The 21,997-nt window shown below is 46.7% G+C and overlaps 5 protein-coding genes across 14 annotated transcripts in view; 3 read left to right on the forward strand and 2 right to left on the reverse strand.

The window, feature by feature from the left end:
• Positions 1-3,716, forward strand: part of nid2a (nidogen 2a (osteonidogen)) — a 73,815-nt gene extending 70,099 nt beyond the window's left edge. For all 7 annotated transcript variants that reach the window (XM_086199381.1, XM_086199390.1, XM_086199364.1 and 4 more), the window contains 3 exons: positions 596-719; positions 826-938; positions 2,590-3,716. In XM_086199381.1, coding sequence (XP_086055507.1) covers positions 596-719; positions 826-938; positions 2,590-2,600 — 248 coding nt within the window. In that variant the 3' untranslated portion in view covers positions 2,601-3,716. The remainder of the gene's footprint in view (positions 1-595; positions 720-825; positions 939-2,589) is intronic.
• Positions 3,536-5,651, reverse strand: rtraf (RNA transcription, translation and transport factor). The gene is made up of 8 exons (XM_086199487.1): positions 5,507-5,651; positions 5,091-5,215; positions 4,893-4,992; positions 4,585-4,662; positions 4,424-4,512; positions 4,278-4,346; positions 4,150-4,198; positions 3,536-4,067 (listed from the first exon to the last, which is right to left on the reverse strand). The coding sequence occupies exons 1-8, from the start codon at positions 5,565-5,567 to the stop codon at positions 3,913-3,915; spliced, it is 726 nt and encodes a 241-aa protein (XP_086055613.1). The 5' UTR covers positions 5,568-5,651; the 3' UTR covers positions 3,536-3,912.
• Positions 5,652-5,944: 293 nt separating this feature from the next.
• On the reverse strand, positions 5,945-7,763 carry sap18 (Sin3A associated protein 18). The gene is made up of 4 exons (XM_086199541.1): positions 7,564-7,763; positions 6,653-6,762; positions 6,362-6,484; positions 5,945-6,255 (listed from the first exon to the last, which is right to left on the reverse strand). Exons 1-4 carry the CDS (start codon positions 7,633-7,635, stop codon positions 6,099-6,101), a joined length of 462 nt encoding a protein of 153 aa, XP_086055667.1. The 5' UTR covers positions 7,636-7,763; the 3' UTR covers positions 5,945-6,098.
• On the forward strand, positions 6,699-12,607 carry LOC147272682 (gap junction beta-2 protein-like). Of its 4 annotated transcripts, none has more exons than XM_086199508.1 (7): positions 7,057-7,153; positions 9,834-9,994; positions 10,545-10,778; positions 11,136-11,288; positions 11,471-11,613; positions 11,678-11,884; positions 12,002-12,607. In XM_086199508.1, the coding sequence occupies exons 3-7, from the start codon at positions 10,608-10,610 to the stop codon at positions 12,096-12,098; spliced, it is 771 nt and encodes a 256-aa protein (XP_086055634.1). In that variant the 5' UTR covers positions 7,057-7,153; positions 9,834-9,994; positions 10,545-10,607; the 3' UTR covers positions 12,099-12,607. The 4 variants fall into 4 exon arrangements, with proteins under 4 accessions (XP_086055652.1, XP_086055634.1, XP_086055626.1 ...); XM_086199500.1 differs by having other exon boundaries at positions 7,058-7,153; positions 9,796-9,994; XM_086199516.1 differs by having other exon boundaries at positions 7,058-7,153; positions 9,796-9,994; positions 10,601-10,778.
• A 3,032-nt stretch (positions 12,608-15,639) lies between these two features.
• The window catches only part of LOC147272683 (gap junction alpha-3 protein-like), an 8,773-nt gene continuing 2,415 nt past the window's right edge, over positions 15,640-21,997 (forward strand). Inside the window, exons 1-4 of the mRNA XM_086199555.1 lie at positions 15,640-16,247; positions 16,471-16,559; positions 16,684-17,237; positions 17,846-21,997. The exon at positions 17,846-21,997 is cut by the window's right edge and continues 2,415 nt beyond it. Of these exons, the coding sequence (XP_086055681.1) occupies positions 16,491-16,559; positions 16,684-17,237; positions 17,846-18,659 (1,437 nt within the window). The 5' untranslated portion in view covers positions 15,640-16,247; positions 16,471-16,490 and the 3' untranslated portion in view covers positions 18,660-21,997. The remainder of the gene's footprint in view (positions 16,248-16,470; positions 16,560-16,683; positions 17,238-17,845) is intronic.

The following is a 21,997-nucleotide window of genomic DNA, read 5'->3' on the forward strand; positions in this document are numbered from 1 at the left end:
CCCCTTGACTCTACAAGACTCTGGAGCTCAACTGCAGGAAGAACACAGCATGCAAGAATGTCCCTGCTCGACAGCAAAAGTTCTAAACAAACTTTACAACTAATCCCAGGGAGAAGAAGCCGTGCCTGCCTTATGTCATGATCCAAATATTTGTCCAAAGTGGCCATTTTCACTTTGCTACGAGCTGGCTAGCTTGCTGCTGGGTGGTTGTTGTTTTCCGTAGTGAGGGGAACCAGCAGAGACCACATAGGTCTCCTCTTGACCCAGAAGCCAGATCAGGTGGATCTGCTCAGCGTCGTACCACACGCTGCACCTGAGTGTGAAAACGTGAATTTGTTATCTCGCTCCACTCGGCACCGTCGGTCACCGCTGGGCTGTAGCTGCTAATGCTATTACTTTAACTGTCAGCACAGCCACTATAATTACTGTTATGAACTTCCTACTGCGCTACCACTACTACTTTAGCTGCCACAATGACCATTATTACTCTTCATAGTGGTAGCAGCTGTGCTAATGTCTCATGCGAGACAGCTTGACAAGCTATGTGCTAAAGATGCTAATAGTTTCTTGTGCCTCCCTTGGGTGTGTGTGTCAGGTACGAAGCGTTTGGAGTGTATATTCCCAGATGGTTCTGGTCGAAGAGTGATCCACCCTGGTCTCAACTACCCGTTCAGCATGGTCTCCTACCAGAACCACTTCTACTACACGGACTGGAGGAGGTGGGCGTTGCCATTCACCCGTCTCTATCACAGCACTGTGACTTGTCTGTATGTGTGTGTGTGTGTGTGTGTGTGTGATCACTTGTCTTCCTCCTCTTCTCTGTAGGGACGGCGTGATCGCAGTGAACAAAGACAGCAGTCGGTTCACCGATGAATATCTGCCTGACCAGCGTTCTCACCTGTACGGCATCGCCATAGCAACATCCCACTGTCTATCAGGTGAGCAGCAGCAGTTCCTTGCTAGTAAACACAAGTACTTTTCACACTGGAGAGAAGAGAGGAGCTGATGTTTTCTATGAACACACACACACACATACACACACACACTGTTCTGACGTGTCATTTTGTGTCTATATAATAACAACTAAGCGCCGTGTTGGAATGTATTGCGCGCGCGCACACACACACACATACTGACTTCAAGGAGTTGGAGACAGTGAGGTCACCGGTTGGGCTGATGTCACCGTGTCCATCAGCTCCAACCAGATGTCACCTCAACCCTGAAGGCTGCAGGCTGACTGAGACACAGTTAACCCTCCACTGGCAGTGTAGCGTTTGTGTGAGGACCTGAAATATCAGCCTTGGTTCTGAGAGTTGCAGAGATGCTCATTTGAAAACATTCTGGAGCTCGAGGAGTGACCAGGAGCCCACTGACAAATCCACTCTGAAATCTTCAGAGGTTCAAGATGAAAGCTGGGGTCTCCACCTCCACCCCTGCTCTGCCCTCCTCGGTGGCATGAAAGTGGCTGTGTTTCTGTACACTACCTGATAGAAGAAGCTCAGCATTATAGAACTGAATTCCTGTATCTGAGCTAACTGAGCTAACAGGAAGTAGCATGGGATATCAGATGGGTACGCATTTACTTTTAAAGAGTTTTAAGAAACATTTCTTATACTTGTATTAGATTCTGAAATGATCTCATGTCCATGCTGGTGTTAGGATGACGAACCTCCACCCATTTCAGTTCCATACACGTTTGACACCTGAGTACAGGGATGAAACTGTTCTGTTCACTTCTGAAGCTTTAACACAGGATTTAGTTTGCCTCAGACGGTGAGAATGTAAGTTTAACTTGTCTGAGGACACACTACTCCACAGCTATACGCGTGTGTGTGTGTGTGTGTGTGTGTGTGTGTGTGTGAGAGAGAGAGAGAGAGAGAGAGATGTCCGATGTGTTGATGGGTGCAGATGGCTCTCGAACCTTGTGTTAAACACCTTTAAAGTACAAAGTACCTCCTAAACATAGGATAATCCCTAAAGTAGCACCTTGGCAGATGTCATTGTCAAAACTACATGCAAGCTTAAACACACACACACACACACAGATCTGGTCCTGATAGCAGCGTTTAGAAGGAAAACAGAACACACACCTGTTGGTGTGCATGACTGAATGTCCACTGTCACCAGTGTGTTTTACTGCAAATGTCGTGTGTGTGTGTGTGTGTGTGTGTGTGTGAGAGTGTGTGAGTGAGTGTGTGTGTTAGTTGTCTCACACTCTCCAGAGTGCTAATAACAGCTGGCGGCTTCAAAGATGTGGATGCGTGGTGTAATTGTGGCAATGATGACAGCTCTCACACACACTTGTTCAAGGTTACTGAAGAGCTTTAAAAGCTGTTATTGTTGATACATGAGCGCACACACACACACACACACACACACTCTGAAGCGTGGCTATGGGCTAAGTGTAAGGCTTTGTCCAGGATGTTCCGTTGTTACACCGGTTTCCTCTTCTGCAGCTGTAATCTCGTCCCATTTGGAGTCACACAGGAAGTGAAAATCCCACCTTTAACCCTTTGTTTCCACCTGGATGATCAGACGTGAGCAGGGTTCTGCTTCTGCTCGGGGATTAAATGTGTGTGTGTGTTGCAGGGAGCCACTAACGACAGTCCGGCAGCCGCAGGTTCCTTTGGTGCTAAAGCTCTGAGGGTGATCATCAACGGAGGGCAGCAGGACCACCCTACCCAGTGCCCCCTCCAGTGTCCCTCAGAAGAAAGGACCCTCACGAGGGAGCAACATGGCTTCCTGTTGCCAGATCAGCCATCAGAGCAAATTTCCAACCCTTCCGCCCACCCTCACCCCAGTATCTCACCGTAAAGATGTAACCCCAAATGTAAATTTGTTTTATACCTCATTTGTAGTTTTTTCTACTGTATTTTTATTTGTAAGTTGTGTTTTATTTCTAGCGATCCGAGTCAGGATGAGATCAGCTTCAAAGTGTAGTGTGTGTGTGTTCTTAAAAGCCAAAGAAGAATGACATGGAGAACTTCAGACAGGAGACCAGGCTCAGGTTCTTTCACTCCCATGTTGTTGAGAGTGCTTCCAGGAATAATGTGACTCTTGGGAAATTCACTGATTCACTCTTGCTGAGAGCAACATTACATCACCGCGTGCCAACTTTGAAGCTAGCAGCCAGTTAGCTCATCTTAGCTTAGCATAGAGACCGGGAGCAGCTAGCCAAGTTTAGAAACGCCACTTTTGAAACCTGTAATTCTTTATTTATACAAGCTGCGTTAATTGCTGGAACTCATCGCCATCGTAGCATGTCTGAAACGTTTGTAATCAGATTACTGTGATTCTGGGTTTCCCTCAGCGCCACGTGCCACACTCAACAGTCCTGCCATATCTCTGCACTACTAATCTGTAATTCACACACGATGGAATGGTTTTGCCTTTTTTTTCCTACTACTACTTTCCAAATCGTTATCTTTTCATAAGATGTGATATTTATAACAATAAAATGTGATTTTAATACTTGAGAGATGGGGGTGGTTTCAGGTTTGATGGTGCGTTCAGGGAACTCACAGAAGCCAATGAAAGAAACCAAACTCTTCAACTGTATTTCTATATTTGCCAAAACAGAACGGTCAAACTCAAAGACACAAATACAACTGAGGAGACATTGTAGCAGCCAGGATGTCATCCTGAGGTGCAAAATTAACACTTGAGAGGAGATGAATTCTTCAATACTTCAAAACCGGTCAGAAACTACTGTAAAATGGCAGATGCTTATTAAAGGATTTTTTTTTAAAAAGCAACTGAAAAACTTGGCATGAGCTCATATTTGAACTGTTTGATCACAAACATATTTCTGTCCAACTCAAATAAACACAGGCCTTTCTTCTCAAAAACCAACTTAAAACTCCCGCAGTTCCGTCCCTCCCGTCTTCCAGCGCCCCGTCTTCCTCCTCGCTCTCATCTGCCGACCTTGCCCAGCCTGTGGTCTGTCTTGGGGTCGGCTATGATGGCCTGAACAGCCACGATGGCTTCGTTGATTCGGGTCTGAAGCTCCCTCAGCTCCTCGATGTGCAGCAGACGCAGGATCTGAGCCGCTTCGTTCAGAGTGGCATCTGACGGGAGACGACAAATCAAGACATGAGTTTTTATCCCAAACGCGTGAGGTCCCGCTGCTCCGTGCCATGCAGCACTCACCTCCAGTGTCGAACCCCAAGATGTGCTTGTCTAAAGCTACTGGAACACCCTGCAGGGACAAGACACAGAACTCAGACTCCAGTCCAACCAGGACACCATCATCCTGGGTGAACAGAATACTGGAATACCTCTCTGCTCTGGCTGGCTTTACTGATGGCCTCTGGTGAAAGTCTCTCTTGGATTAGAATACGAATGGCCTGCAAGGTCCGACACAAACCCGTTAACGTGACAGATACTCTCTCTTCAAATGCACCTGACAGAAATGGAAACTTGCCTTCAGCATAACCAGGTAGTCGTCATGCCGCTGGATCTTGAGGATGTTGGCTAAAGCCGTCACACCTGCTTTGAAGTCGGGTGAGTTGCCTGAAATACACACAAGAACTTGTATCCTTCATCTGGAGCCAACGAGAGAGAAGAGAGAGGAGGGACACTCACTGTCCAGGTTGACCAGAGGGTCCACCGCTTTACTGTTGCTGGAGGCTTCCAGGGGCTGACAGTTCTTGTACTTCTCCACTAAACAAACACACATTTATAGATGTTAACACTTCATGAAGGACATGTGGTCCAGTTGTTCTGCAGGAATGTTTCTGTTAAGAGTCCAGCGAGCAAACGTCAGCTACACTCGTTTCTTTGACAATGCCTCCATCTAGTGGCAATCACCAGTACTATAGGCACGCTGCCACGGCTCCGGACACGGCACTCATGTCCCTGTTGGTGCGCTGCGTTTCTGCCTGCCATCGTACCATTGTCTCCGTATTCGTATCGCACAGCCAGGCCCAGCAGCCAGTCCATTGCCTCCTGCCTCTGCTCAGCTCCAAACGGACAGTTGACATCCTGCAGGTACTGAAAATAAGACCCGACTCAGTTCCACCTGCAGCTGGGACGCAGCCTCATCCCACATTTGCATGCTTGAAATCGGTTTCGCAGACATCGCTCCTCACCTTCTGGTAGGCCTTGGGCCAGTCCGGGCTGGGGATGTTCCTCAGGTTGCCCCTGTCTTCGATCTTGTAATGTCGGATCTTCTGGTCCTCCAGCCACACGATGCAGTTCCTGAACTGACTCTCATCTGTGGACGGACACATCTGCAGTCTACTGCACGACTGGACCACATCCAGCACAGCAGCTACCAGTTCTCACAACAGCAATCATCACTTCCACATCCCATAAATACGCCTGTAATCCGAGTTATTGAGATGACACAGTGTGCGTCGGGAAAAAGGCTCCTTAAAACGACTATTTTCTTTCCGGAGTTTGGCACTACGTGCTGGTTACGGTGACAGCGCGAATGCTACGCGCCTGCGTGTAGCCGGCGACTCCACATTTAACACATTTTCTACATATTTAAAGGTTTTCTTACCAGTGCAGTCAAACCCGCCGGGATTGTGATAGTCTAAAGCGGTCAGTTTCCTCCGAAACATTTCAGCGAGGGATCTGTGGCTGCTTCTTCCAGCCAGTAGTTTGCTAACTTGTAAAAACTGGTCTGCGGCTAGCTAGCAGTTGGTATGCGTACAAACACGCATGCGCGAAAATGCCGGCTTCCTGTTTTCAAAATAAAAGTCTCCAGACGTCCCCCAGTGGTCGTAGTACTAATAATTATGATGACACGGTTATTTTTTTTTAGCTTCAACATCTCAAATAAAGTAACACTCCTCCTGTAATAAGACTTCATAGCGGCGCTGGAAATCAACTTAAGGTATTTATGGTTTATTCTCTCAGTTTACAAAAATCCCACAATCGCCACTACAGGCATCCTCACACTCCTCAACCAAAACAGCAAATACCACACAGACAGAGAGAAAGTTGGGAAAAAAATGACAATTTTATTACAGGTCACATTTTAAAAAAAATGAGGCAACACCACTCAAGATGGTGCAAAAGAGAAAACAAACAAAATAAAACCCAATAAAAATGGATGTTTACATAATGTGTGGATGTGTGTGTGTGTGTGTTCAGAAGGGCCTCATGCGTGCACTCAGCGGCGGGGCTCTGTTGGGGGGGGTGATGGCTATGTCTAGATAGTCTCCAATCTGGAAGCGCTGAGACTGCAGCGTCATGGAGTCGTCGGCACCCTTCCTGCCGGACACGGTGCTGCCGATGTCCTTCAACCTGAAGAAGAAGCAGCAAAAGGAGCATGTTGAAAATGAAACGCCATCAGCCCTGTTAGAGAAGGGAGCTGCTCTTGGAATCCAACAAGTGCTGCGGTGATACCAACCGGTACACTTTCCCCCGGGGGTCTGGGAAGACAATGGCAAAACTGAAGTGGGTCCCTTTTTTCCTGGCCTCTGGATACACCTCCTTCACCAAGCTGGTCAGCTCCTTCAGAGTAGCATCCATCCTGGGACACACACCATGAACCACGTCAACACATACAAACACACTACGTACTCCTGAGGTTCCTTAGGACAGATTTATAAAGGTTACTAATTACACTGCACACTCTGATTAACCCCAAATCCCTCCTGTGACACCAACTGACGGGGCTAGAATAATCCAACCGCCTCACCATGTGTATATCTGGAGCTCACTGGAGGGGACGTTGCCACGCGCAAATTCATCTGGTCGGTGGTGTCGGCCATTGTTGGTGGTGAACACTCGCAGGAGAAGGGGGCAGGTCTGCAGACAAGCCCAAAAAACAAGCACCAGGAAAAAATAAGAGACAAACAACAGTAAGTTAAAAGAAGAGTGAAGCACCGGATCCTGAAAACAAGAGGTAGACTGTGGCTGTTTATGCTCGCTCACACACACACACACACACACACACACACACACACACACACACACACACGAAGAGGGCCAACTCCAAATAGTAAGTTTAGAATATCTAATTGACCATAATACTTTGTATGCACTTGCGTCACACAGGATATAAGCAGCATACGATTCATAGCAAAAGCAATGACGTCACCTGATTGATTTATATCAGATACACCTGCGTCTGAAGACCACTGACAAACCTCCAATATGGGGGCGTACCGGAGTCCCCTTGACGACTTAGCTCGCCACGGTAGGCAGAAAATACACTGGAAAATAGTGTCTTCAGTTTGTTGGAACAGCTGAAGTAAAGTTTCATTAGTTTAAGATGGAGGCTGGCATGGCTCGGAGGTAGCGTGGCCGTTTAGCAACCGAAGGGTCGGCGGTTTAGTCCTTGATAGCGAGTAGCATTATTAGCATTCTTACTAGCTAGTTAGCAATAGCACCAGTCAAGTTCTTTGCAGCCCTCTTTTTCCTGAACTATAACACCCCACAGTTCGACATAAATAAAAAAAATTGCCACGTAAGAGCTCAAAGTAGCATTGTACTCTGGTCCTTTAACAATTTAAGTCCGTCCCTTTCATTCAGCGCGTTAGCAAACCGCGTTAGCTTCATGCTAACAGGTAAACAAAGTTCTACCAAGCACTGAGGAGAACGTCCCACCTTTTCTCGGTCGATGGGCTTCTCTGGTTCCTTCTTGATTTCTTCCTGTGTGATTCGCGACTCAAGGGCCATTATAACTTAGTTTGGTTAATGCACTTTCGCAGGTTCGATCACCACCTTGCTTGGATGTTCTATCGTAGTTGCAGCGAGCAACGAGACAGAAAACGAGCCGACCGGTTTCCGTTTCCTTCCATGTGATCTCGCGTTACTTTTTCGCCCCCTACTGTCCTGGAGGAATATAATCTTCACTGAACAGCCACCAGACGACATCAAGTCCTCCGTATTGTTTATGGCATGAAATATTTCGGTTACTACTGATCTAGAATAAGACATTTTAGAAGGTTAAAACTTTGAGTTCCTTTTCTATAAATATATTTGAGCCCCCATTTTTGAATACCGCTGATCTAAACTGTACCAATAATGTAGTCGTATTTTTCTTGTACCTTTGGAGGGTTTAGTGCAGGAACGTCACAGCAATGACTCCGAAATAAGACAGAATCATCCCGAGAGAACCAATTTAAACGTTACTGAACTGAAAATGAGCACCAGTTCCAGAAGTCTCTCGGACGTATTGCAGTTTGCGTTCAGACCGTCACAGATAGGCTGATCCAGGGTCAGTCTGCCAAGTCCTCCTACACCTGCAATTGAGTCACATGCTGCTCTCCCCCTCACTCAATACAGTGTGTGTGTGTGTGTGTGTGTATGTGTGCCATTTTCTGGATGTGAATATGTGAGCAAGCGTTGTACTGTGTGTGTGTGTGTGTGTGTGTGCGCGCGCGCACATTCGCAGTGTGGTTGTGTGTACACCCAGACACTGGCCCCCTCTGTTCTCCCGCTGGCTGCCTGATCAGGAACTACCCTGACAATCAGCTCTATTTTACCTCGTGCCCCCCCCATCAGGACGGAGGGCAGGGACCCGTTTGAAACAATCTGACAGCTTTGACTGTTGTTGTTTTGGGGCTTTTTTTCCCGCCGTGTCCTGCCTGACGGATCAAACAGAGGTTCTTTGAGTCCAGTGCTGACATTGATATCCATTCATTGATATGCATCAGGGAGAAGTGTCACTGTCACTCCCCCGGTGACCCCAGCCGGAGCACCAGCACCCCTAAACCCTCAGCCCTGCTGCTCATGTGCAGCCCTGCAGAGAGGAGGTGAAATTCCAAATGATTTCCTGCACATCTAAACATGATCTGAGTCTAAATATGTGGCATCTCTGCGGTACTTTTGTGAGCCTGCACTTTGAGAGCGGAGGAAGTTTGTCTTTGCTCCCACACCATAACAAACACTGTGGAGCTCTCCGAGTCATTAGCAGGACACAGAGCCGCACTGTCCTGCAGGCTCGCTGCTGCCAAGTGATGTTGTCGCCTCTGAAAAGGCACGCCGACTCTTTACCTGTATTCTCTTACACTCCCCCCCCCACACACACACAGCAGTGTAACAGTCTGTTGATTATAGCGATCCATCCAGCTGCGAGTTTCACTTGAACACACGGCTCCTGCTACTTGAAGTACTATGTAAGTACTTGTGTCTACAAGCACATAAGTGCTCCTCCTCTGAGTGTGTGAGTGTGTGTTTGTCAGGTTGCAGGAGAATTCTGAATGAATGAGGAGCAGCAACCCAGCGTAGAACTGTACTCCAAGTGTTGTCATGACGTGGAACCCTCTCACATACTTGAGCTAGGAGTTATTGTCCTCCTGGTGGCAGCTGGAGAACCCTCAACCCTCACCACTCTCTTGTATGAATAACTCAAACCTCCCGACTCCTAAAAATGAATAATCAGAAGCATCAGTGTTGTGGGACTTATGATTATGATTATTATTCATATCCCTTTCTTGAAATATGTTGAAGCCTCATGAGTCAAACAATCTAATATTTCTTGGCTGCTTCTTTCTATAGCTCTCGTGCTCTCCAGCTGCATAAGAGCGCTGGGTTCCACTCAAGAGAACTTGACATTCATTTCTCACTTCCTGCTTTTTTTTTTATCAGTGGGTTTTATGTCTTCAGAACTAAAATCCCAGCAGGTTGTTTCCTGGAAGGTTATAAATATAGCAGGTCAAGATGAATAAGTGCTCTTGTAGAGCTCTGGCACGAGCGGAACCGAGGTCTCAGTGGGCGGTCGGACGGTTTAGAGAAGCAGACAAAGGCTGAGAGAGATTTTGTGCCCTCTCTGTTGCCACTGCTGGGTTTTACTCTGGAAGTCTTACAGGAAGTCCTGTTTATTTATTCTGGCAGCCCTGAAAGAAGAGTCACATCTTTTATTTCATGCAAAGGAGGCAGAGCCGCAGGTTCACGTGAGACATCATCATTAGATATTAATGCGATATCCGTCAAGAGCCATCTGATGTCAGCGGTCCCAGCGCCGATGTGCCTGTGAGCTCCAGGAATCATGTGGAATATTTTCCTGCAAACAACTTGACTTTCCAGACAGAAGGTAAGAACACGGCTTCAGGACCTCCTGATAAAGAAGGCTCCTACTGTTCCGCTACAGTCCCGCTTGTAAAGACTTACTTCAGAACCTTTTACATTCATATTATTCATGGTATGTTTTGGAATTTCTTTTTGAAATTCTGCAATGATACATGGGCTCAGTTTAAACTGGGCTTTAGAACGACAGCAGCTAGAGAAGAGAAGTTAACTACCAGTGGATGCTATCGATTGAAAAATAACCGATTCTAGTCAGTCGGACGGTGAATGGTGCAGGACTGTAGTCGAGCGTGTGTGTGTGTGTGTGTGTGTTTGTGTGTGTGTGTGTGTGTGTGTGTGTGTGTTAAGTGGAGTGGGCTCTGTTCTCTACAGTCTTCAGTGGGCAGGAAGGTTCATGGGTTCACATGAATGTTGGCACCGGTCCTCCTCTCCTCGTCCTCCTCCTCCTCTCACTTTCATTCCTTGTCTTCTCTTTCATTTCATCGCCTGTCCTTGCTTTCATCTCTGCTTTCATCTTTTGCCGCTGCTGTCCCAACTCGTCATCTGAATGGAACCAGTCCAACCTGCCTAGACCCACTTATACGGAGTGAAAGCACCCCCCCCCACCCCCCAGGTTCAGGATGTCTTGGCCGGCTCTGTACGCCCAGCTGGTTGGGGCTAACCGTCACTCCACCAGCCTGGGGAAAGTCTGGCTGGCGGTGCTGTTCATCTTCCGGGTCATGGTGCTGGTCGTTGCTGCTGAGAGCGTCTGGGGTGACGAGCAGTCAGATTTCACCTGTAACACACAGCAGGTAGAGTCACCTGAACATCTACAGCACCACTTTACAATCAGGCCTCATTAATAACTAGTAGTTAATGCTTAGTTAACTGTCAGTGAAGCTTAGTTAGCTTGTCATGTCGCCGTCCTCGTACAGCTACAGAGAATTTACACGTGATCACGTAAACAATCACTTGATAGTTGAACGACAGCAGAAGAAAGGCTGTTGCAGTTTTGCATATTTGAACATGTCTAAGAAGCATGAATGCAGCCTGCTTTACTGCCCTGGACAGAAAGACACCAGACACAGAACGTCCTGAGCTGACCTTTGACCTCTTAACTTCAGCTGAACACGTGTGAAGCAGCTTGTTAGCTTCTCTCTGTTTTTCAGCCCGGCTGTGAGAACGTCTGCTACGATCAGTTCTTTCCCGTCTCCCACATACGTCTCTGGTGTCTTCAGCTGGTCTTTGTCTCTACGCCAACGCTCCTGGTTGCCATGTACGTGGCGTACCGTAACCACGGCGATAAGAAAAAGCTCTTGCAGGTGTGTGCTGTCCCTGGTCACGTCTGTCGTTGTCTTGTTTTGTCCTGACAGGTCCTCACAGTTGGTGTTTTATCATGGTTTGTCATGTGTCTCTGCCTGTTTTGTCCTGTGTTTTCTTCTTCTGTGGTGTCACGTGTTGCGTTCTGTCCTGTTTCACGGTGTCCTGTCATTCTGGGCCACAGGCTAAAGCCAGCTTCCTCAGCAGTAAAGGCCAGGAGGCAGAGTTGGAGACTCTGAAGAGACGGAGACTCCCCCTGGCTGGCGCCCTCTGGTGGACATACGCCTGCAGCCTGCTCTTCAGGCTCCTCTTTGAAGGGGGCTTCATGTAAGGCCAGTGAGTCCCCGTCAGTCTGCCATGTTGAACCCTCTAACTGTCTCTGCGTGTGCAGGTACGCTCTCTACGTGGTCTATGACGGCTTCCAAATGCCAAGGCTTGTGCAGTGTGACCAGTGGCCGTGTCCTAACCTGGTGGACTGTTTCATCTCTCGACCCACCGAGAAAACCATCTTCACCGTGTTCATGGCCACGACCTCGTCCATCTGCATGATCCTAAACATGGCTGAGCTTGCATATCTTGTGGCAAAGGCTGTCGCTAGGTAGAACTATTAATTGGTCAGGTGATCGACTAATGAATAACTAATCCCAAGCCTTCAGTCAGCTTTGATCTGCTTACACAACACAAAAGGCCTGTCAAGACTGTCTTGTTTTCTCAGGAGTGTCTGTGGTCAGAGAGAGACGAGCGAAAGCAGGAAATCCAGCAGAGAGAGGACGCAGAACAAGAGCAACCACAAGCTGCTGGTGTCCCCTTGAGCCAGCAGCAGCAGCAGCACTCCACCTCAGCACTCCACCTCAGCACTCCACCTCAGCACTCCAAACGATGTGTGAACGGACATTTTCTAGTCGTATTCTAACATTTGTGTCTGGACAAATCAAAACCGCGCCTGCATGCGTTCTGGTTTGTGATTGTGTGTCGTTTTTTTGTTCCTCGTAACATCTGTTAATAGTCCAGTTATATGATTCCTAGTCCAACTAGATTAACGTTAAAAGGCAATGACGGATGGTCCAGACCAAAGACACAAGGACAAGTAAACCACAGGACTTGATGGCAAATAGGAAAGTTACTGTGACAATTGTTCATTTACTGCTCAAATTCAAAACTGGTTCAAAAACAAGTTGTTGTATTTTCCTGTTTTGTAGTTTGCATTTTACAGCCACAGTAAGGAGGAAGTCTAATAGAAGCGAGGACTCACTAGCAGCTAAACGTGTACTGGCACATTTTTATCCAGTGAATATTTCACAATTTTTCTCACCTCATGCAAATAAAGTTCCATTTTATCCTAATTTTGCTTTCGTAAGTGTTTGATTCAAAGCTAAAGAGGAAATATTTCCGAGCTCCTTACTTGGTTGCGGCGTGTGAAGGTTTTCACATCTCAAAATGTAACTTTATTTGAGAAATTAGCATAAACCTGACAGCCCTGGTCGGGAGTCTGGGTGATTGACAGTTCCAAGAGCGTTACAATCCCATCATCAGGAGCCTATAAGACAAAAGTGAGGGTTACAAATCTGGAACTCCTGAATGTGTAAGAACATTTCCGAACAGGCAGATGGAGGACACAGTGAATCAGGCTCAGAATGTGTTCAGGTGATTGTGGTGTTTCTCTTTGTCATGACAACAATATTCTGATTGTTTTCCTATCAGACAACGCAGATAAATGAGAGCAAAAAACTTTCTATCTTTCGATCTTCTTTTAAAATCTAAACTTGGTTTGTCAGGGACGTGATGGCAAACACACACACACACACACACACACACACACACACACAGGCCGCCCCCCTCGCGCGCCCCATGCTCGGGGACAGTGTGTGTGACAGTGGCGGTTGGCCTTGGCCACGCGGGACGCAGCCGCTGCGCTTCGCCTTCGCGGGACAGGTTCCACACGCGCCCTTTTTTTAGACTAGACTTGCCTCACGTCTTTTTTTTTTTTTAACTGAACCCTCTCTCTCTCTCTCTCTCTCTCCCCCTCTCTCTCTCACTAACACACGCACACACACGCACTCACTCACTCACGCTCTCTCTCTCCCTATCTCTCTCTCTCCCTCTCTCTCTCCCTGTGTCCCTCTCTCTCTCCCTCCCCCTCCTCTCCCACTGATTTCACCTACTCTTCGCGTGGTGGCCCGGAGCCCTCCCGTGGGACTAAACCCCGAGAAGAAGGAGGGGAGACGTGGGAGAAGAAGCGCGCCGCCGGGAGGGGAGACGTGTCCAGAGGAGAGCGGTAAGCAGGTGGATGCTGGAGTGATGTGGTGGGACAAGTGGGAGGGAAGAGGAGGGATTATCATCCCTCCACCTGCTGGATTATCCAGCATCTCTCGTGCTGCGTTCAGTACCCTGTGGGAAAGACGGCACTCAGGAAGCCTGGCATACTTAGGAGTGGCTCTCTGAGTGATAACACACGTGCTGGAAACTTTTTTGGAATCAGAATTATCATGATTGATTAAAAAATTAACAGGGTCGTGTGCTTTACTCGACTTCATCCAAAATGACGATATAAAATTGGTAAACTGCCCAAATTACTCTGCTTTTGTTAACCTTCTACTTTTTTTTCCCTTCCTACTTTTATTGTTGTTCTAACAGAGCAGAACCATGTCAGGGCGGTCAGAACATCCCCTCCCATCTGTTAAAGGGATGGTGGCGTGTCATGAAAGGCCACCAGCCAAGAGAGATGAAGAGTTTAAGAAACAGAGGTTTTAAAACGGGTCTGATGATCTCAGTCGGCGGGACACGAGGGGCTCTGATGGTGGGAGTCTTTCCTGTGGTTGAGCACGGAGTCAAAGTGTCGGTCTGGAGTGCCTTTACAAGTTGCGAAAACTTTGTAGTTCCTCTCCTGGCGACTGAACAGCCTGTCCACGAGCCTCGTTTCTATCGTGTCGTAAAGGCGTCTGCATCTTCTGTTGCTGCTGCTTCATCCATAACTCTTCTACACAGACGTTCAGCGGCTCCACCTGAACATCTCCTCCCAACTCTTCATGCACCTGGATGCACTTTGCTGCTTTATTGGGTTTCCGCAGCAACTTCTGCTCCGTGCCCCGTGTGAGTTAACTGGTTTATAAACCCAAACCTGCTGGGGTGAAGATCATAATAATCTTAACTGTCTGCATATCTCCAAAAAAAAAACAAAAAAAAAAAGGTTTCCGGGTGCAAACAGCAGGCCAAGAGTTAACCATTAGACTGTTTTAGCACAAAGACCTCTGATCCATCAAAAGCACACGGCAGCCGGGACAATGTCCATCTGGCAGCTTCTCCATTGTCTGTGGTGACAGATGGTATTTCATCACGTCAACACATCATGTACATGTACACATGCCGCTGTGTCGCTCCACAGCTCGTTGGCTCCTCGGTTTGTGACCCTAGACGAGGATTATTCATGTAACTTTCAGGAAAGTCAGGAAATCCATGTCAGCTTGACGCGATGATGTCAGACTTTTGAATTTAAGGAGCAAAGATCACATGCAGCCAACTGTCCCGACGATGACACCTCACACACGGACAGCAAGTTTGTCTGATTCGGTTTTGCGTGCTCACTTCATCTTTTAGCATGTTTGACTGTTTAATAGTACAACAGAACTCTTGGACTTGGTGTTTCATGAGGATAAATGATAAACGTGTCGGTTTCTTTTTGCACTTTTACTTCCAGCGAGCTCAAGTCGGATATGTGACGCCTGAGTTTATCGCTCAGATTCGCTGTCACATAGGTTGCTTCTTTCAAGTTTGCCAGGCTGGTGGCTCAGACGTACAGTGTCAGAGTCTGTTACTGTAACTTTGAGTGTGTGTGTGTGTGTGTGTGTGTGTGTGCGTGTGTGTGAGTGTACGTGTTTGTGTGTGCATACATATCAGTTGATCCCAGGCAAACATTTGCCCTCCTCAGCATTCCTGGGATGTGATGAGTCCAGCATTCAACAGGGACAACCTGTTATCCACTCATTCACTTCCCACAGATGGCCAGCCATTGTCCACTAGCCAGCCGGTGCTGCGACACACACACACACACACACACGCACACACACACGCATGCATGCCCCAAATGTGCACAATGTATTGTACATAAAGTGGACGGACGCACCATTTTTTCTTTCCTGCATGATCTCTTTTCCGTGGCGACGTACTTTTACAGAAATGATTGTTTGTTTCTGTCTTTTAACAAACGATCTAACAATCTCGTTTGACCGGTAAACCCTGAGTACATGATTGGCCCTTTTCTCATGTGCAAGTACAAGGAATTAAAATTAAATTATTCACTCAATTAGTCACAGAACATGTAAAAAAAAAAATAGAGTTCAGAAAAGGGTACAAACAATGCCATAAAAGTACACGTGAAGTAGAACCCTCATTTATCATCAGGGAATTCATTTGTCAAGCAGCACTAAAAGAGAAGGAAGTTCTATCAAAGCATCCTTAGCTTGAATTGGTATCCATAATTATTTGAAGTTTGCTTCAATATGGTTGTTTGCCAGACCCGGGGAACCAAGGGGGGCCCAGAAATGCATCAGGTGTTACTGACTGACGGAGCGCGTCACTTATTGTTGTTGGAACTTGCATCCGTGGTCCAAGATCAAAGTCAGAACCCAGAGATCAAAGTCAGACAGCTCGTGACTGTGGAGCACTGTGGTGGTTCAGTCCCACACCTCTCACCCACGTGATCTCTAAGGGTACTGTGACTTCAGGTTTCCTTCCACTGCTCACAAGAGGCTAAACTAAATCATTGAAGGCAGATTTACACACTCAAATATGAGCGCTTGAATGTGTCTTTACATCTAGAAGTCCCAATTGTGGAACTGACTCCATGTTTGTGAAATTTAGAAGAAGAACAACCATCAGTTTTTGTGTCTCTCTCTTTTCCAGATATAGTTTTTCTCCTGATCCCTGGTCGATGGATTTATCACTGACAAAACAACAATATTTTAGTAAGTTTCCCTCACTCATATATATATATATATATATATATATATATATATATATATATGTATATATATATATATATATATATATATATAATATACTGAATATTTATAAACCTGGGGAAAATTGACTGCAACATTTTGATTAGTTTTTGGTAAAGCGGTGTGCCCTCTCCTCTGTCTGCCAGGGTTCTTGTGTTACTCACCGCACACTTGTTTCCCTCTCCAGGCTAGATAACTGAGTGAAGCATGGGTGACTGGAGTTTTCTGGGGCGGCTGCTGGAGAATGCTCAAGAACACTCCACTGTGATCGGGAAGGTGACTGATACTTCCTCTTCTCATAATCTTGTTCTTCATGAAACTTTCCGCTCTTCTAAAGGTGATCCCGTACCTCTCTGCAGAACACCACCTCCGGCTTGACTGCTCTGTCCTTCCTCCTCAGGTTTGGCTGACTGTCCTCTTCATCTTCCGTATCTTGGTGCTGGGCGCAGCAGCTGAAGAAGTCTGGGGCGACGAGCAATCGGACTTCACCTGTAACACACAACAGCCTGGTTGTGAGAATGTCTGCTATGACGAGGCCTTCCCCATCTCCCACATCCGATTCTGGGTGCTGCAGATCATCTTCGTCTCCACGCCCACCCTCATCTACCTGGGCCATGTGCTCCACATTGTCCGCATGGAGGAGAAGAGGAGGGAGCGGGAGGAGGAGCTCAGAAAGGCCGGACGGCACCAGGAGGACCATGATCCTCTCTACCACAATGGTGTTGGAGACGGAGGTGGGGGGAAGAAGGAAAAGCCACCAATCCGTGACGAGCATGGGAAGATCCGCATCCGCGGGGCACTACTGAGGACCTACATCTTCAACATCATCTTCAAGACCCTGTTTGAGGTGGGCTTCATCCTGGGACAGTACTTCCTGTATGGCTTCCACCTGAGGCCGCTCTATAAATGTGGCCGCTGGCCCTGCCCCAATACAGTGGACTGCTTCATCTCCAGGTTAGAGAGGCACATTTCATTACAGGACTTGTTTTACGTTTTGCAATGCAATTCTCATGAACCCTTTTATATCATACTGGACATGCTTGCTTCAATTTAACATTTGCTTAGCCCCGCCCCCTTATTTACCGCCGCAGTGCCTGTCAAGCTTTCTGCTCTTGTGCTAGTTTGTATGTTTCTCCTGGATTTGAAAAATCCACCTCTGCATTCAGAGCTGAGTGAGATGGACGTGAACCTTGATCCATGACAGCTACGTCGCGGCACATCTCTGAGTCACGGACAGAAATGCAGAGTGTAACAACAAACCTTGAGTGTTTCTGCTTGTAACTCCTGTTTTTGTTTTTCTTTTGTTAAGTCGTTCAGTACACATTTTTGGCTGAGATGTTGAACAAATGTCCTTGGCTACTTTGGTTTTTGCAGCGTTGATGTTCCTTGACTCCCTGCACCACAGGAGTACCTCAATATCCTCTAATATATAATCCCAAATGTGTACTAGTTGCAGTACTTTTTGTGTTTTTTTTATGGCGGGAGGGTGTAATAAGACTTCTGCTCTTAATCGAGGGAGTACTTACTGTTCCTGTGCTCTTCTCGTTCCGCTCTTGTTGCAGACCAACTGAAAAGACCATCTTCATCATCTTCATGCTGGTGGTCGCCTGCGTCTCTCTGGTCCTCAACTTGCTGGAGATCTACCACCTGGGCTGGAAGAAAGTGAAGCAGGGGGTCACCAATGAGTTCGCGCCCGACAGTGAGTCTCTGGTTCTGGGTGCAGATGAGCCTGGAGATGTAGAGACCATCCCTGAGCAGACGTCTCCATCGGTGCTTGACTGTTTGCCAGCGTACGCCAGCGTGAGTGTGGTGGGGGGCGGAGCAGCTGAGGGAGGAGCCTACAGTCCGACTGAGCCCGCCCCCACGGTGATCTCCTTAAATCCTAACACGGCAAGTGCACCTGTCAAGACGGACAGCACAATGTTCCAACCGCATGATTTCTTGTTAGAGTCTTTTTATGGCGAGAAAGGGAGCACCGGCGGCCACAGGCAGCTGACAGCAGCGGAGCAGAACTGGAGCAACATGGCGCTGGAGCTCCACAATCTGGATGGAAAAAACTCCTCCTCCTCCTACCCTCCTCCCCCCTCTCCTCCCATCTCCACCTCCTCCTTTCCAAGAGAGGAGACCACCCCACCCCCTCCACCGGAGGAGCAACACTCCGAATTTCCTACACTTCCTCTCCATACCCGTCTGTACCCCCTCTCACCGGAGGAGGATGAGGAGAACACATCACTGTGCCCACATGATGACTTCACCGTGGTAACCAAAGCAGAGATGCATCAGCCTCCAACTGCACCGGCTACAGACATCCGGAAGCCAAGGCGGGCCAGCAAGAGCAGCAGTGTCCGAGCTCGCCCTGACGACCTGGCAGTGTAGCTACAACACACACTCACACACACACATTTACACAACAATACACACATGCTGTAAACAAATAGGAATTGGCATCCTAACACTGACATGCATCAACATGAACCCACACACCAGCTTGCCCTCCAGAATATTTGAGTCTCAGAATTAAAGCAGTAGGATGAGATGCTGATGTCCACACTCAAGACGTCAGCTCCCAGGTGGGACAGAAGTCTGGAGTCAGTTTGTGGAGAGATGGTTACCAATGCAAGGAGAATTCTGCGTCGCAAAAGATAACATCAAATCTGACATGGTGAAATGTAATAACTATCAGGAGAGGTGGCACAAAACAGCAGAAGCAACACTTCGGGTGACATCCGACGACAAGAAAAACAAAAATGAAGCTTCCATTCAGAAATAAAAGGAAGAGAAGCTACGGCACCACTTTAATGTCAAAATGCCTTTATGCCAGTATTTGTAGTTCTTTTGACACTTGGTGGAACGGTGAGAACAAGCAACACCAGAACGCTGCTGGTCAGAGCTGCAGAGCCACAAATCTTTGAAGTAATCACGAGCTGCCTATCGCACTGAAGGGCTAGTGTGACTTTTATTTGTTTAGAAACTGTATTATTTGCATTTTTTTTTCCGATGCTGCTTCCACGTCTGTCAGCTAGCTGCAGAGCTGGAGCTGACCATTAGCCTCTCGTAGCATAAATTAACAGGAGCAAAAGCTCAAAAATGCACCCCTAAACTCTTATTAGTCAACAACTTGTGGTCGTCCTGTGCTGGTATGTTGTCATCACAGTGAACCTGTCAGTGTTCGCTCTTTGTGAGTGTCATGTTGCTTTGTGATGTTCAGAGGAAAATCATGAAAACGTTGAGGTCACTGTGGGAAATCTTGGGAGGCTGCGGGCAGAGATGAGACTGATCCCCTCCAATATCGGTTTGACCCGCTGTTACATCAGTGAGGGCAGAATGACGGCAAGCACAGTGACGTGATGAGGATGTGGAGCTAACCGCTAACTGGTCCCGCTAATGAACCGGCGGTTCCACTTGTTACGCTGTTTGATGTCTGCTCATTCGTGATATTTTAGGGCTTCTGAGCGCAACGACGCGGTGTTGTGATTGTTTTTACACTCAGTTCATGTTATGACGCACAGAGTCTTCAGCGGCCGTGATTTTTGCAGTTTTTGTAGCTACTGTATGCTAAAGTAAAGGAGGCTACATTTCTGCTAGCATGTGAAACTTGCACCAATCATATATTTGATCTTATAACCACAAATCTGATTCGCTACATGAGCTAAAAATAGCTAGCAATGTTTGTTTTTTTGTTTACCTCATGTAACCTTGCATACAACAACAGAAAAAAATATAAATTTTCAAAATGTCATAGCACACAAAAGCCATAAATTAATGTCGCTGATGTTAAAGACCAATCACCAGATTATTGATTAAAAGTCAATAGTCCATGAAGGCTACCACAGGAAGTTAGCATCAATGACTAAAAATGATGGAGGTTGACACCAAAGTTACATAGCCCAAAAACCCTCATGCTGCAGTGACCACTACTATAAGATCATTCATTACGATCACCATAATAATGATGACATTCGTCATGATGTTGATTCATTACAGATGAGAACTGAAAAACTACTTGCTCGATGCATCGCCCCCTGAAATATTTGCCCACAAGTACCGGTGCCATCTTAATACACATATTATGCATGTCTCTAATTAGAATGTGGAAAAAAGGAAATGTGCTGACTTGTTCACAATTCAGCAAAAAGAAGCTTGATGACACAAGTCAGAAGTCGGAGAAGAACCTGAGGGTTCCTTGTTGTTCTTGCGTGAATGCCGAGGTGCTGTTCCGCATTCTGCTTCCAGTCTCTATGCTAAGCTAAGCTAACCGTTCAATGGCGTAACCTCTCTAGTTCATGATGAGAGAGGGAGAGAGGGAGAGAGAGCGCAGTAGTATTCGTCTCCTCGTAGAACTCTCACGTATTTCCCCAAACTATACAATCGGAATCTTCTGCTATTCCCCATCTCCCAGGTGACGACCAGAGGGTGTTACAGCTGCTAACATTCACATTTACATACACATACACACCATGATGAAGAAAGGTTCTAGTGATGATGATGATGATGATGATGATGATGATGATGATGATTGGACTAACTAGTACGTTTGGGAGCTTAGAGGCGACAACACTATATACTTTAATTTTCATATTTCTTTTGTTTCTTTGCTGGGAGACATAAGAGGAGAGGTTTGCACTTTTGTTTCTTTCTTTTTCTTTTTTCTTGTGATGTGATGATGGACAGTCAGCTCTGTGTGTGTGTGTGTGTGTGTGTGTGTGTGTGTGTGTGTGTGTGTGTGTGTCCATCGAATCTGTGCGTGTGTGTGTGTGTGTGTGTGTGTGTGTGTGTGTGGCTCTCAAGCAGCCTGAAGTTTCAATGAAGAGGGGGATGCACTGACATTTTTTTTCGGAGAGAAAACAGACGATTGGAGGGAAGCAAACAAACGCAGTCCCACCCTGAGACATAGTCCTTAGGCTTCACAGGCTGTGTGTGTGTGTGTGTGTGTGTGTGTGTGTTTGTTTTACTGTATGTTCCTTAATCTTGTTTCAGTGTTTCCAATGACATCTCTGCTGTTACATCAGGGTAAACTCTAGAGTATATAAATATGTACATATATCATGACTAGTAGCAATCATAGGTTACACAGGGTGTTATACACAACTACCTACATTTTAATCAAGTTAGTTGCTGGTCTAGCTGTGAGACTTTCACAGGCCGATCTCATGGAAGATATCTGAAATGACCACGACCAGATTAACACCAGATTACACAGCGGTGGCACAGGAGTCCTGTTTACTGCATCTTGCAAATGTTCCCACTGCAACAATGTTTTTTTTTTTTTAATGTCGGAATCTTACAACAGTGAATTTGATTTCAAGAAGCAGCAAATTCCCAAAGTGTGTCATCAGATCCGGATCAGCTGCCGAGTGTAGTCAGTTGTTCCTAAATTCAATCGTCCCACCTGATTTCATTCACAAGTTTCTGGATTGTCCTGCGAAAAGAAACGCAAAAGACGAGTAAAAATGGGAAAGTTAAGTTTTCCAAACCACAAAACAACACGAGCGACATTCGTTGGTTGTGTGAATGTGCTACCGCTATCACGTAGTTCAGTGTTACGATGTCGTGATCATTTCACAAATTTCTGTGACATCAGGTTGGACTTTGCTTTGGCTAATCCTGACCCTGGCCCAACTGGTCCCTTTTATACAGAAAACAATGTTGGTTATGGCAAGGAAAAAGAGGGGGGAAAAAAATTCAATTACAAATTCGTAGCTTTGAAGGTTGGA

The sequence above is a fragment of the Aulostomus chinensis genome, chromosome 1 (genome assembly GCF_037954235.1).
Source record: "Aulostomus chinensis isolate RoL2024-O1b breed Wild chromosome 1, RoL_Achi_v1.0, whole genome shotgun sequence".
NCBI lineage: Eukaryota > Metazoa > Chordata > Actinopteri > Syngnathiformes > Aulostomidae > Aulostomus > Aulostomus chinensis.

Coding starts and splice junctions, on each gene's coding strand:
- rtraf (XM_086199487.1), bottom strand. CDS start 5,567: ATGTTTCGGAGGAAACTGACCGCTTTAGACTATCACAATCCCGGCGGG. Junction 4,513..4,584: donor CCCTCTGGTCAACCTGGACA/GTGAGTGTCCCT, acceptor TGTGTATTTCAG/GCAACTCACCCGACTTCAAA. Junction 4,347..4,423: donor ACTACCTGGTTATGCTGAAG/GCAAGTTTCCAT, acceptor CGGACCTTGCAG/GCCATTCGTATTCTAATCCA.
- sap18 (XM_086199541.1), bottom strand. CDS start 7,635: ATGGCCCTTGAGTCGCGAATCACACAGGAAGAAATCAAGAAGGAACCA. Junction 6,763..7,563: donor AGCCCATCGACCGAGAAAAG/GTGGGACGTTCT, acceptor GCTTGTCTGCAG/ACCTGCCCCCTTCTCCTGCG. Junction 6,485..6,652: donor GAGCTCCAGATATACACATG/GTGAGGCGGTTG, acceptor TGTGTGTCCCAG/GATGGATGCTACTCTGAAGG.
- LOC147272682 (XM_086199526.1), top strand. CDS start 10,608: ATGTCTTGGCCGGCTCTGTACGCCCAGCTGGTTGGGGCTAACCGTCAC. Junction 11,614..11,677: donor CTCTTTGAAGGGGGCTTCAT/GTAAGGCCAGTG, acceptor CTGCGTGTGCAG/GTACGCTCTCTACGTGGTCT. Junction 11,885..12,001: donor GTGGCAAAGGCTGTCGCTAG/GTAGAACTATTA, acceptor TTGTTTTCTCAG/GAGTGTCTGTGGTCAGAGAG.